We start from the raw sequence: 15773 nt of genomic DNA, 5'->3' as shown, positions 1-15773 counted from the left end.
AGCATGTTATTCTCAATGGAGAGAAGTCTTCCGAAGTAAGTGTGATTTCAGGTGTGCCGCAGGGGAGTGTCATAGGACCGTGGACCGTTGCTATTCACAATATACATAAATGACCTTGTGGATGACATCGGAAGTTCACTGAGGCTTTTTGCAGATGATGCTGTGGTGTATCGAGAGGTTGTAACAATGGAAAATTGTACTGAAATGCAGGAGGATCTGCAGCGAATTGACGCATGGTGCAGGGAATGGCAATTGAATCTCAATGTAGACAAGTGTAATGTGCTGCAAATACACAGAAAGATAGATCCTTTATCATTTAACTACAAAATAGCAGGTCAGCAACTGGAAGCAGTTAATACCATAAATTATCTGGGAGTACGCATTAGGAGTGATTTAAAATGGAATGATCATATAATGTTGATCGTCGGTAAAGCAGATGCCAGACTGAGATTCATTGGAAGAATCCTAAGGAAATGCAATCCGAAAACAAAGGAAGTAGGTTACAGTACGCTTGTTCGCTCACTGCTTGAATACTGCTCAGCAGTGTGGGATCCATACCAGATAGGGTTGATAGAAGAGATAGAGAAGATCCAACGGAGAGCAGCGCGCTTCGTTACAGGATCATTTAGTAATCACGAAAGCGTTACGGAGATGATAGATAAACTCCAGTGGAAGACTCTGCAGGAGAGACGCTCAGTAGCTTGGTACGGGCTTTTGTCAAAGTTTCGAGAACATACCTTCACCGAAGAGTCAAGCAGTATATTGCTCCCTCCTACGTATATCTCGCGAAGTGACCATGAGGATAAAATCAGAGAGATTAGAGCCCACACAGAGGCATACCGACAATCCTTCTTTCCACGAACAATACGAGACTGGAATAGAAGGGAGAACCGATAGAGGTACTGAAGGTACCCTCCGCCACACACCGTCAGGTGGCTTGCGGAGTATGGATGTAGATGTAGATGTAGATGACAACACTTACAAACTTTACTTTCATTTTCACTCAGTTAATACTCGACAGATATCAAACCTGCATTTGGATCAGACTTTCTTAACTCTTGTGCAGAAGGGTGTGCAGTATACTGCTGCATCCATATATGTAACTTTCCACTCGGTAGATGTGAACAGGTGACAGCTGAGGGCCTAACTGACTGGCTTACTAAAAGAGTGGATAAGCAGCTACTGTGCTACAGACTGCCTGAATTTACACTTAGTTACAAAACGTTAGATTAAACCTCTTAAATAAAAAAACACACACGAAATACATTGCAAGAGCTATTTATCCAGTTTCCTTGTATTTAACACTTTTTTGCATTCCAATGACTTAATTACTTTTCCCCCCACAATAAATGAAAATGCCATAAATCATGGTTGCAGCGTTTTGGAAAGGACACTTTCTTGATATTCGACTGTAGCACACTAAAGAGGCGCTGGTGATTTATACACTATTTTTTAACAAATAAATCATTTATATGTAAGTCAAAAAGACATATATTTAACTAATGTTTTTATTTAATATGCTTCCCTTTTATCTCATATACCTTACCCAGTCTTCCCCTTCTGAGCCAGTATGCAGCTGCTCTGTGTCTGATGGTTATGTCAATAGCATTTGTTGCAAGTACAATGCCAAATGTTCCTGCCATTCTGAGCAATACACCTCTTTGTCCCTGCCTCTCGATGGTTTTTTGGGTCATGAGGCACTTCCTGCATAACACATCATAGGTTCAAAGAGGGCTGTATGATACATTCGCAGTGTCTGTAATGATAGTCTGTAGTGAGTCGAGTGTAGTGTGACAAGTTTGTGCACTAGTCTTGTCGCTTTTTCAGCTGTAAGCCCTATGTGCTTGTTGAATGTCAGTCGTTCGTCAAGGTGTATCCATAGCTATCTTCTTGTTTTCCTCTGTATCCTAGTGTTGTTCAGCCTAATGGTAGTGCAAGGCCTCTTTGATGAATAAATGTACTGTCTTGTTTGCCACAATTGTGAGCTTCTTATGGCTGCACCAGTCACTTATTTTTGTAAGGAGTTGTGTAGCCTTGCTTTTGCATTGCATTCTTGAGTTGGCATTCACTATTATTAACAAGTCATCAGCATAAACTGCTATTCCCTTCACCCTATCATCTTGTTTAGGAGTGGTTCTGTGGCAATATCCCAGAAAATTGGTACACAGATTGAGCCTTGTGGACATCCTTTTGTTATTTTCTTGATAACTTTGTGTTCGTTCTTGCTGTTGCACAACCCTATCTTTGCAGTAGTTGTGTAAGCTGTTGTATAAGACTGTTAAGTGTCTGCCTCTCTCATAGCCATGCAAACAACGCATGTCACCAGAGATTGCTGAAGGCACCTGCTAAATCGATTGCTATTGCTACTGCGTATTTTTCTTGTATGCCCTGTATTATTTCCAGCGTGCGCTTAACTACATCATCTATTGAGCTACTTGATCTAAAACCATACTGATGTGTACTGAGGTGAAAGAGCGCCCTGGGTGACTGTAGTTGATTATACAGGAGCCTCTCCTGCACCACCTTAGCCAATGTGTTCAAGAGGCAGACGGGCCTGTAAATCTTTGGGTCTGTTGGGTCCTGATCCTCTGATTTTTTTATTATTACTATATTCGCTATTTTCCACATATCAAGGACCCTGCCTTGCAGCAGTGCTTCATTCAGTAACGCTATTAGAAAGGGGGTGACTTACACAACAGTATTTTCTAGTGTTTCTGAGTGTGTGTCATCTGGACTGGGAGTCTTCTAATTCTTTAATTGTTTTATTGCTCATGCTACCTCGTCGTGGGCAAATGGGACAGTAACAGGACCATTTGTGTAGGTGTTCTCCATTTGTCTTCCTAGGTCTATGTGATGTTGCTGGTCATTCACTTTTTCGTTATCAGGGAGAAGCTTGTTTGGCAGGTACAGTGCAGAATATCTCCAGCCCCTTGTATAAGTGCTGTCTGTGTGCGTAAGAGCTGACAGTACTGTAAATATGAATATGAGTAAATGTGAGATATGAAAATATGACGTCATGAGTGGATTACATTATGAAAAATGTTTGTTTGAAAATGCAAAGAGGAAATGGCCAGTGGAGGGGAATGGGGCTTGAATACTACATATGGGGTGGCAAAATCCCTGTGGCCCAGGCCCTGCTTGTCCATCTCCTCCTGCTTGTCCATCTCCTCCTGCTTCCTGCCACCCCTCCCTCTCTCTGTCCATCTTCTCCTGCTTCCTCTCTCTGACCATCTCATCCTGCTTCCTCTCTCTGACCATCTCATCCTGCTTCCTCTCTCTGATCATCTCCCCCCCCCCCCTCTCTCTTACCACCTCCTCCTTCTCACCCTCTCTGACCATCTGCTCCTCCTCGCCCTCTGTGACCATCTCCTCTTCCCCCCCCCCTCTCTCTCTCTGCTCAATTCTTATCCCCTCTCCCTTTCCATCCCCATCTCTCCCCTTCCATCTTCTCCTCCCCCCTCTTTGTTTATATACGTGTACATCTCCTCTACCTCTTCCCTCTGTCCATCCCTTCATTCTCCCTCTCTCTGTCATCCACTCATCCTCCCCCTCTCTGTCCATCCACTCCCCCCTCTTCCTGTCCATCCACTCCCCCCTCTTCCTGTCCATCCACTCCCCCCTCTTCCTGTCCATCCACTCCCCCCTCTTCCTGTCCATCCACCCCCTCCTCTTCCTGTCCATCCACTCCCCCCTCTTCCTGTCCATCCACCCCCTCCTCTTCCTGTCCATCCACTCCCCCTCCCCTCTTCCTGTCCATCCACTCCCCCCCCTCTTCCTGTCCATCCACCCCCTTCTTCCTGTCCATCCACCCCCTTCTTCCTGTCCATCCACCCCCTTCTTTCTGTCCATACACCCCCCTTTTTCTGTCCATTGGCCCCCCTCTTTCTGTCCATCCCCCCCCTTTCCTCCTGTCCATCCACTACTTCCAACCTCTCTTTCAGTCCGTCCACTTCTACCCCTCTTTTTCTCCTCTTCTCCTCTATCTGTCTCCTCTGCCACCTCTCTCTCTATATCCACATCCTACTCCCTCTCCTCTCTCTCTCTCTGTCCATTTCATCCACTTCCCCCTCCCACTATCTCTGTCCATCTCTTTCTCTTGGCTCTCTCTGTGCACCTCATATGTCACGTCCCCCTCCCCCGTCACCCCTCTTTCCCCCAGTTGGAGCTAGGTGGTTCTTAATCTCACACTACTTCTTTCTGGACAGTAAGTGTTATGTTTACCAAGTTTGGTCAAAATTGATCCAGGTTTTTAGGAAGAGATATGGTAAATAATTTTATACATGCACAGCACTTACATACATTCATATATGTACATATAGTGGCTGGAATCGAGGCTGTTAACCAAGACTCTTTGATTTAGCCAAAGGTGCTATGTACCTCTAGACCACAGTCCTGGTTTTTGATATAATTTGGAGTGACATCAGACTTCAAACTGAAATAACTACCTTTATTGCCAAGGCGTATGCTGCCTTCAATAAATTAAACCCGGATGTACGGACATCCCATGATTTATGTCTGAATACCAAACTAGGCATGTACCAGGTGATGATATTGTCCTTTTTATTGTTTCCCTCTGTGAACTGGCACCTTTATAAAGATACATTTAAACATTATGACAGCATATACCCTGAAGAGCCAAAGAAACTGGTACACCTACCTAATATCGAGTAGGGCCCCCTTGAGCTCGCAGAAGTGCCGCAGCATGATGTGGCATGGACTCGACAAATGTCTGAAGTCATGTTGGAGGGAACTGACACTATGAATCCTGCAGGGCTGTCCATAAATCTGTAAGAGTACAAGGGGGTGGAGATCCTTTCTGAACACTAAATTGCAAGGAATACCAGATATGCTCAGTAATATTCGTGTCCGGAGAGTTGTGGCCAACAGAAGTGTTTCACCTCAGAAGAGTGTTCCTGGAGTCACTCTATAGCAATTATGGACTTGTTGGGTGTCGTGTTGTCCTGCTGGAATTGCCCAAGTCCATCAGAATGCGCAATGCACAATGGACATGAATGGATGCAGGTGATCAAGACAGGATGCTTATGCATGTGTCACCTGTAAAGCCGTATCTAGATGTCTCAGGGGCCCCATATCACTCCAACTGCACATGCTCCACACCATTACAGCACTTCCACTAGCTTGAATGGTCCCCTGTTGACGTGCAGGGTCTGTGAATTCATGAGGTTGTCTCCATACCCGTACACACTCATTCACTCAATACAATATGAAACAAGACTCATCGGACCAGGCAACATATTTCCAGTCATCAACAGTCCAATATTAGTGACGGGCCCAGGTGAGACATAAAACTTTGTGTTGTGCAGCCCTCAAGGGTACACGAGTGGGACTTCAGCTCTGAAAGCCAAGCATTTAAATCTGCAGCAATTTGCGGAAGGGTTGCACTTCTGTTATGTTGAACAATTCTCTTCAGTCGTTGTTGGTTCCGTTCTTGCAGGATCTTTTTCTGAACTCAGCAATGTTAGAGATTTGATGTTTTACAGGATTCCTGATATTCACGATACACTCGTGAAGTGGTCATACGGGAAAATCCCCACTTCATCGCTACCTCAGAGATGTTGTGTCCCATTGCTTGTGCGCTGACTGTACCACCACACTCAAACTCACATAAATCTTGATAACCTGCCATTCATTGTACCAGCAGTAACTGATTTACAACTGTGCCAGACACTTTTCGTCTTACATAGGCATTGCTGACTACAGCGCCTTATTCTGCCTGGTTATATATCTCTGTATTTGAATACGCATGCCTATACCAGTTTCTTTGGCACTTCAGTGTACATGACATCTGTCTGGACAGTACTGAAACTGAAAGGCAAAGTAAAATGATACATGCTGAAGTTCTGCAAAAATGTAATATGCATGGCACAGAATTCTTTATGGTAAATCGTGTGGTGTGGACGCAGTGCAGGGTAGTATCCATAGAGTAACTAAATTTGTATTTTACTCAGAATTTCAGATTGGCAATTCTAAGCTTGGTGCTCAGTACCTGCACCACTATGATGCATTAAAACTAAACCTAACGTCCTGCAATATCTATTTGGACAACTGATAGCTGTTTGCTTCACAGAATTGTAAGTGGAGATGCAAAATGAAAGAACATGTTTGAAGCATTTGAAAAGACACATGTAGAAGATTCTAAAGCCAAATGCCATGTGAAATTTGAACCCAGCTCACCTATAAAACATTCATGAGAGCAAACTGCTATTTTGCCTGCTCTGTAACCACATCTTTATCTTAAAGATTGTCTTTTATTGTCACATCACTGAATTAGAGAACTTGCTGCAGCGGATGCATCAAGGTGGATATTAGTGAATATTTTAATGGGTAACTCTGACTCTTGTGGACTGACATTGATCAGTCTCTGAGGTGTTTGGAGCTAGAAGTATATACTTCTATTTGGATAGGCTGACCATACTGTAAAGCGAAAAAACTTATACTTTATACATAACTTCTTATCACTCTTCTGATTACCTTTCTTGTCAGTTGTCATGATATTTTGAATTGATAACAGGCCTCTGACGATGCTGCAGCAGGAAAACCCATAGTAAAATATATCTACATTTTGTGAACTGGAATGGAACTTGTTGCTACATTATACACAAATAAAGTTATTTTCTTCATAAATAAGAAGGAATGATACATACTTTTTGTTGTAATAGCTTAGATATATTTTCTGCAATGTTTAGTCACTTACTAGGTGCTTAGGTACAATTTGTTAATCCTAAAAACTGTGTAATTTTAATAATCAGTAATCAGATACAAATGATACATTTCATACTAAAATGTAAGATTTCATTTACCTGCAGACTGTTTTGGCAAGCTTGCATACATACCAAACAGTATTCAATAAGCACTGCTAACACATTCCACATCGCTCACATTCTCACTAAACTAACGTTCGTATTGCTGCAGTTCCATTAGGAGAAACGGTGTAAGTGATGCTCCTTTACACCTTCCTTGGTTTGGTTTTACTTGCACTGAGGGCCATAAAGGGAAGTTTTTTTTTTTTTTTTTTTTTTTGGGGGGGGGGGGGGGGGGGGGGGTTAGGTAATACAAGCTTTTCTTTTCAACATATCTCTTACTCTTTCTTTAGGCATAAGATGAGTTAAACCAAATGCTGTAGTCCCATAGTGGGTCTTGTGATAATATGTTTTTCTGTACATTCTACTAAAAAAAAATATGTTTCTCATATATATTTAAATAAATAAGAACTGTTATTGCACATATTTATGTGAAAACCAGAACTGTCCTGACAAAACTTGGATGTCTGGTCAGCCTAGTGTGAAGTGGAAATTGGGTCACACTCATAAGGCTGTAGGTTATATACATTCCTGGAAATGGAAAAAAGAACACATTGACACCGGTGTGTCAGACCCACCATACTTGCTCCGGACACTGCGAGAGGGCTGTACAAGCAATGATCACACGCACGGCACAGCGGACACACCAGGAACCGCGGTGTTGGCCGTCGAATGGCGCTAGCTGTGCAGCATTTGTGCACCGCCGCCGTCAGTGTCAGCCAGTTTGCCGTGGCATACGGAGCTCCATCGCAGTCTTTAACACTGGTAGCATGCCGCGACAGCGTGGACGTGAACCGTATGTGCAGTTGACGGACTTTGAGTGAGGGCGTATAGTGGGCATGCGGGAGGCCAGGGGACGGTACCACCGAATTGCTCAGCACGTGGGGCGTGAGGTCTCCACAGTACATCGATGTTGTTGCCAGTGGTCGGCGGAAGGTGCACGTGCCCGTCGATCTGGGACCGGACCGCAGCGCCGCACGCCAAGACCGTAGGATCCTACGCAGTGCCGTAGGGGACCGCACCGCCACTTCCCAGCAAATTAGGGACACTGTTGCTCCTGGGGTATTGGCGAGGACCATTCGCAACTGTCTCCACGAAGCTGGGCTATGGTCCCGCACACCGTTAGGCCGTCTTCCGCTCACGCCCCAACATCGTGCAGCCCGCCTCCAGTGGTGTCGCAACAGGCGTGAATAGAGGGACGAATGGAGACGTGTCGTCTTCAGCGATGAGAGTCGCTTCTGCCTTGGTGCCAATGATGGTCGTATGCGTGTTTGGCGCCGTGCAGGTGAGTGCCACAATCAGGACTGCATACGACCGAGGCACACAGGAACAACACCCCGGCATCATGGTGTGGGGAGCGATCTCCTACACTGGCCGTACACCACTGGTGATCGTCGAGGGGACACTGAATAGTGCACGGTACATCCAAACCGTCATCGAACCCATCATTCTACCATTCCTAGACCGGCAAGGGAACTTGCTGTTCCAACAGTGTAAGTCAACTACCCTGGCCAGCAAGATCTCCGGATCTGTCCCCCATTGAGCATGTTTGGGACTGGATGAAGCGTCGTCTCACGCGGTCTGCACGTCCAGCACGAACGCTGGTCCAACTGAGGCGCCAGGTGGAAATGGCATGGCAAGCCGTTCCACAGGACTACATCCAGCATCTCTACGATTGTCTCCATGGGAGAATAGCAGCCTGCATTGCTGCGAAAGGTGGATATACACTGTACTAATGCCGACATTGTGCATGCTATGTTACCTGTGTCTATGTGCCTGTGGTTCTGTCAGTGTGATCATGTGATGTATCTGACCCCAGGAATGTGTCAATAAAGTTTCCCCTTCCTGGGACAATGAATTCACGGTGTTCTTATTTCAATTTCCAGGAGTTTATATTCTGTATGAGAATGGATGTCAGGTCAGAGTTAATTGGAGACTTTAGTTCCAATCTTCCTGACAAAGTAAATATCAAAATGAAGCAGGTGAAAGAAAATACATATGTCTAAAATATGAGATTGTCCAAAGTGGCAAAGCAGAAATGGCTAGAGGACACATGCATGTCTATAGAAGTATGTATAACTAGGTGAAAGATAAATACTGTCTACAGGAAAATTAAAGAAGTCATTGGAGTAGAGAGAAGCAGCTGTACAAATATCAAGAGCTCAGAGGGAAAACCAGTCCTAAGCAAAGAAGGGAAAGCTGAAAGATGGAAGGGATATATAGAGGGGCCATAAAAGTAAAATGAAATTGAAGGCGATATTATAGAAAGGGAAGAGGAAGTAGATGAGATGAAAGATGTGATGCTCCGAGAGAAACTTGACAGAACACTGAAAGACCAAAGTCGAAATGAGATCCCTGGAGTGGATGACACTCCCTTAGGATTACTGATATCCTTGGGAGAGCCAGATGCAACAAAACAGTTTCACCTGGCATGCAAGATGTAGGAGACAGGAAGTACCTTCTGACTTCAAGAAAAATGTAATGATTTCCATTTCAAAGAAAGTAGGTGCCACCAGGTGTGAATATTACTTAACTATCAGTTCAATAAGTCATGATTGCAGAATACTGACAAGAATTATTTACGGAAGAATGGGAGTCTGGAAAAATGTAGGAACATGCAAGGCAATACTGACCCTACAACTCAGGTTAAAGAAAGGCAAATCTACATTTATAGCACTTGTAGACATAGAGAATGCTTTTGACAACAATGGCTGGAATACACTCTCTGAAATTATGAATGGAGCAGGGGTAAAATACAGGGATCGAAAGGTTCTAACCTGTACAAAAATTACACTACAGTTATGAGAGTCGAAGGACATGAAAGGGAAGCAATGGTTTAGAAGGGAGTGAGACTGGCTTGTAGCCTGTCCGTAGTGTTATTCAGACTGTACATTGAGCAAGCAGTAAAGGAAACAAAAATTGAAGAAGAAATTAAAGGTGAGGGAGAAGAAATAAAAACCTTGAGATTAGCAAAGACTTGGATTAGCTACTGAATGTAATGGGTAGTGTCCTGAAAGGAGGATATAAGATGAACATCGGCAAAAGCAAAATGAGGGTAATGTAATGTAGTCAAAATAAATCAATTGATGGTGAGGGAATTAGATTAGGAAATGAGAAACTAAAAGTAGTAGATGAGTTTTGCCATTTAGGCAGTAAAATAATTGATTATTGCCCAAGCAGAGAGGATATAAAGTGTAAAATGGCAATGGTAAGAAAAGTGTTTCTGAAGAAGAGAGATTTGTTGAAATCTAGGATCAATTTTAGTGCTAGGAAGTCCTTGCCGGATGTATTTGTCTGGAATGTAGCCATGAATAGAAGTGAAATGTGGGTGATAAGCAGTTGGGTCTAGAGGAGCAAGTTATCACCAGTTTAGTATTGGAAGAAAGTAGGAGGAGCAAAAATTGCAGAGGGGGACCAAGAGATGAATACAGTAAGCAGGTTCCAATGGATGTAGGTTGCTGTAGTCTTTCGCAGAGTACCACAGAGAGCTGCATCAACCCTGTCTTCAGACTGAAGACCACAATAATAGCCACCAGGACATAAATCAAGAGCTTTGTCTTTTGCAAGAAATACTGTCATTGACTGATCTGTCCAGGCTCAATCCATGATCCACTTCCACACTTCTCTCAATACCTCTCACACATCCCAAATTCTACTGAGCTTCCCATGCTCACCTTGCTGGACAAGCAGTCCTGGAAAGGAGGATTTAGCAGTGAAAGGGTTTAGTTGCAGCGCCTGAACTGGTTCCAAAAAATGTTATTCGCTCATAGTGGAGAGTGCACTGTTATTGAACATGTCAGGTTAAAACTGTGTGCCAGCCTGATACATAAACCTAAATCATTGCCTTTTTAGGGGAATTCTATTACTATTGGAGCTAACCAGGTATAACATACGACCTACCTTGAACTTAGAGTGCTAGTCCAGAAATTTTGAGTGAAATTCAGAAAGTACTCAAGAAGCACTGACAGAATTGAAACAGTCCTAACCTGTCAGAGAGTTGAAGATGTGTTAATAGCTTCATACATGTGAAGATAATGTAGATTTTACAAGTGTTAGTACTTGTTTGAATGTATATTAACAGAAGTGCAAAGTAGTCAAAATTATTTAGATGCTGGCTATATATTTACCACTGCTGCAGATTTCTGAATCTCAATTTTTTTGGGAGAATAATGTGTGATTGATTGTATGTCTTTGAATTCCATTTCTTTCTCAGCAATATTTGAAATATATCTACCATAACAAAACAAATGTCAGTCACTTTATATTCCAACTGTATTCTATCATGTAGTCCAGTTGTCTTCTTTTTCTTTCTTTCATGAACAACTTTCCCATTGTCTTTCAATAACCATTTCTCACTTTGGCTTATGAAAGAGGAATTACTATAAAATAATCACCCAAGGGCTTTAGAGTACAGCAAATATGGCTGAGTCTAAGCTATCATGAATGTAATGAAAAAGAATTGCTCATAAAATAAGAAGTTATCTCACTTAATATTATTTTTGTTTTGCTAATACTATATTTTCATTTGGCACACAAAATGCATCAATATGTTAATAAAGTGTTTGCAGTATGTGATCACTTTGTTATTTGTATTTAAGGAAATTTTCTTATTTTACTTACTGTCTTTTCCTGTCTCATTTCTTACTATGTTTCAGATAATTTTACAATGTTTCTTCAGAAGGCTGTTTTTTTTTTGGGAAATAGATACATTTTAATGTTCCAGTGATTATATTTAAAAATTTGCAATTCAGTGTGTAATATAATTTAATCATCCAGTGTCCTTAGGAGTGAAGATTGCTTTATTGTTTTGGTGTGCTAAAAGTGTTCTTTGTCCTTTGTCCTTTTGGTAAAGATCTGCATTTTTAAGTATCGATATATATTTTCTGTAATACACTTCTGTTCATATAATGGAAAATCCAGGATGGAATAAAGACAATATTATGAAAAGGATACTTGCTACTAACCATATAGCGGAGATGCTGAGTCTCAGATAGGTACAACAAAAAGACTTTGAAACAAGTGAGCTTTTGGCCAAACAGGCCTTCATCAGAATTAAACAAAACACACACACACACACACACACACACACACACACACACACACAAATGCAACTTGCTCACACGACTCAAGAGTCTGACCTCCGCAGCCAGAGGCTGTGATCGTGTGTGTGTGTGTGTGTGTGTGTGTGTGTGTGTGTGTGTGTGTAAAGCTGACTTGTTTGACAGTCTTTTTGTCGTGCCTACCTGTGACTCAGTATCTCATGATCTTTGTTCAAACTTCCTGTTATTCATTTTTCATTTGCACCAGTGACTTATCTGTATTATATTTCGCTTGTTTTCTTGTATTCATTTGATTTCTATTGGTGCAATTTGTAAGTTCATAGATGTTTTTTCTAACATTTATACATCTCATGAGCTCCCACATAGTGTGATTAAGTTATTGTTGTATAATATATCTCGTTTTACACTCAGACTTTACCAGTCATCTAGAAGCTAGTATTCTGTGACTGAATGAGGAGCCCATCAAAATCTACCCTTGTACATTGATTTGTGCCTTAATCTGGAAGTATAAGTTTATTCGTATCCACTGTCCTATAATCTTTTTCTCAGTTAATTTTTCTGTGCATTCCAAAAGACAGAAAAGGTACTCTCAGGCTCGTCTATTTCAAGAGTCATGCCTTGATGTCCTTTCCTTCTAGTGAGCTTAGTTTTTTATCCATGGATTGTGTATGATCTTTTGTGTGTTTGAAGTTTTGTGTGTATTAATATTTCAGTGACTGTTCACATTACTGCAGAAAATTATTAGAATCATATAACCTGTCATGGGTTTATGAAACAGTAGGTGCCTTTTCAGTACTAGAAGTACAGAAGATGACATATCTTATTACTATATTACCATGTAATCTATTTTTTACAAGTTTTGGAAATATCTATTAACAACACAAATAAAGTTCAATAGCAATATCCTAATTTTTCGTCTACCAGGTAAATGTGTATATTGTATGTAGGTGTGGACAAAGCAACAAAAATTGTTCACTAGAAATATCTAAATAGATAAAATAATGAATGTGTCTGATCATTACACTAAGTGGGCATCACCTTTTCAGGAAAACCACCATCAGCAAAACGTAATAGGTGGCTGGTGCGACAGCCGCGTGTCAAGAAAGAGGGTGATGCAGGTCAAGAGGAAGTTGAGCTTACTGCTCCTGCAGCTTTATCACCAACCGTGCCCAGCCCTTCACCCCAAGTAACAGAGATGCAAACCACAGTTGTGACACCAACCACCACTGTTCAGCCTCAGCCCTCACCGCCACAGCAGCTGCTTCTTGCGGTCAGTCTACAGCCGCAATGTTTATGTCTTATGTCAAGTTCTAATTTTTACGTATCTCACTTTACTGTATGCATACATCCAGCAGCTCAGAGAAAAGTTTAAAAAAAATATCGGGAAGAGATTAAGGCAAGCAGCAAGTAGATGAATTAGTTAAGTTGCAAATTTACCACCATTCATGTTGCTGTAATGTCCATGGTGGTCTTTCAACGGACATTATTGGAGTAATGTATCACATATTTTTACTGTCAGAACACACACATATTAAATATTAAGTGTGAAGCAACATATAGCCTCATTTTAAAAAATCCTGAAATCTTTTGGACTCCAAAGATAAAAGATAAGTTGCAGTGGCACATAGTAGACAGCAGTGCTAAACCTTTTGGTTGGGATAATGTTTAAGGATTAGTTTATTAAAGATGAATGTGAAATACAAATATAAAAGAGAAGACTTTAAAATTATGAACCATTTTAGACCATGAATTTTAGAAGGAAGTCTTTCTCCAGAAGACAACCATTTTATTTTTGAACTTTTTTTTTGTCTTGTTCATCATTCATCATTAATTCAAAGTCTTACTGCTGGACTGGCATTAAAATGGATTGCAAGCAGTCAGCTATTGCGTCTTGGTACACATTGCAAATTCAAATTTTCCTTATTGTTATTCATCAATTTTAGTGTTTTATGTTCTTCTGTAACTTAAATATCAAGAAATAAAGAAGGCATGTATTGTAACCCTTTACTCTAGAGCTAGCAAACATTCATTGAACACTAAATTATTACTATATAACAACAGATTAAATTTTCCATTATTCCACAAAAACAAAATGGTAATAGTTCTTGATTGGAATTAATACAAATCCAAACACGAATAATTCGTTGTGCACGCATATTGCAATTATTGTATTAAACACAATTCCAAAGAAATATTGCAGCGATGGAAACCATATGCTCGTCAAATCGAAGCCCTTTATGGCAATGTTGTACCAGCTTTCTGAATACAGATAGGAGACCCATTATGCTTCTCACACAATAAATCAGAAAACGCAGCAGACACAAGTCCAATCCAGACCAGATAAACAGGAGCAGCAGTTGTAGTTCACTTTGTAGAGGCAGAGTTGGAGAGTAGCAGGAATGAAAAGCACAGCGATCCATTGGCCGGATGGACTTACTACAAAATTCCACTTGACTGCCCTTTGATATCAGCAGCTTGCCTGCCATGCCACCCTCAATGATAGTGTGGTGTTATGCATATTGATACATCTTGTGCTTCTATTTGCATATCCATTTGGTTTACTAAAACATTTAATCTATAAATTGAAGATCAAGTAGAACTGAAAGCAGGCTTTTTCTCTGAGGTATACTAACAACAGATTCTATTGATAATGTACTAATACTGATAATTAGGGAATTAATTCCAAATTACATTTTGTATGTTTAGCTGCAATCTGCATACAAGCACTTTGAGACGAAACAGCCCGATCAAGACATCTAAAAATATTTAAGTTTATGTATGCTTACATATATTAAGAGCCCCACCAGGGGGCTCACCACTCTTTGGCTGATTCGTACTTGGCTACCATGGAGCCCCAGCGTTTGCAGCACTTACCCCCTTCTGTGCTAATGTCTATCCTCTTGCTATTCTTTTTCCCCTCCCTTGGTGAACATGTCTGAGGTATTATTGGGAATGTTCTGCATTCTTTCGCTGACCTGCGAACAGTCTCAACATTCTATTTGGCTCCCTTTTCCTTTCTTTGTTTCCCTTCTCCTCTCGTTCCTCCACTTCGGCGTTTTCAGGATCTTATTTTTTTCTTCTTCCTCCCTGTGCACTCCTGAAGACCGGCCCACATGTCTGACGCTTAAAAGGTGAATGTGTAATGTGTAATTCGCAGCCCCGGTTCGACAGATAGGGTTTGCCCATACCCCTTGGTACAGGCCAGGCCCAGGGAGGGGTGATTGCCTGAGCTGTAACCTTCCCAAATTGCCAATTGGTCCCTACATCAGGTGTTTGGGAGGTGTGACTTGAGGTGTGAACAATCACCTAAGGCGGGTGCGCCCCCTTTTGAAGGGGGCCCCCAGTTCGAAGGAGCGTGCCATCAGAGATGCTGGCAATCGTTAGGATTTCTTCACGATGAGTCAATCATCCTCTCCATCGACATTGACAAAATGTAAACGTAATGAGGCTAATGATTCGAAGACCCTTCCTGCTGCACTGAAGTTCCTTGTCGTATCATGTACTGAAGACGGTCAGTCCTTCGCCATGGTCAATCCATTTATAATTCAGAAAGGTGTTGATGCCATTGCTGGCCATGTGAAATCCTGCTCTCATTTACGGAATGGCACTTTGCTTTTGGAGACGGCTTCTGATTCTCAAGCACAACTGCTTGCTGCCTCGCTTCTCCATGGCTACCCTGTTCATGTCGAGGCACATAGAACTTAGAATTCTTCCTGTAATGTAATTTACACCAGGCTGCTTGATGGTCTAACCAAGGCTGAAATACACTCTTACTTCTCTGACCAGGGTATCATTGTTCATCACAGTCTGAGCGTACATTCTGGGTCCAATGCGCTGCTACCAGTATCATCATTTCAACCACACTCGAACATCTTGTTGACACTCAGCCAAA

At 41.8% G+C, this 15773-nt stretch overlaps 1 protein-coding gene across 1 annotated transcript in view; it reads left to right on the top strand.

The window, feature by feature from the left end:
- The window catches only part of LOC126188160 (protein tramtrack, alpha isoform), a 334993-nt gene that overhangs the window by 229034 nt on the left and 90186 nt on the right, over positions 1-15773 (top strand). Inside the window, exon 7 of the mRNA XM_049929674.1 lies at positions 12928-13151. Coding sequence (XP_049785631.1) covers positions 12928-13151 — 224 coding nt within the window. The remainder of the gene's footprint in view (positions 1-12927; positions 13152-15773) is intronic.

Source organism: Schistocerca cancellata, chromosome 5 (genome assembly GCF_023864275.1).
Source record: "Schistocerca cancellata isolate TAMUIC-IGC-003103 chromosome 5, iqSchCanc2.1, whole genome shotgun sequence".
NCBI lineage: Eukaryota > Metazoa > Arthropoda > Insecta > Orthoptera > Acrididae > Schistocerca > Schistocerca cancellata.
This window is presented reverse-complemented; position numbering and strand designations above follow the sequence as displayed.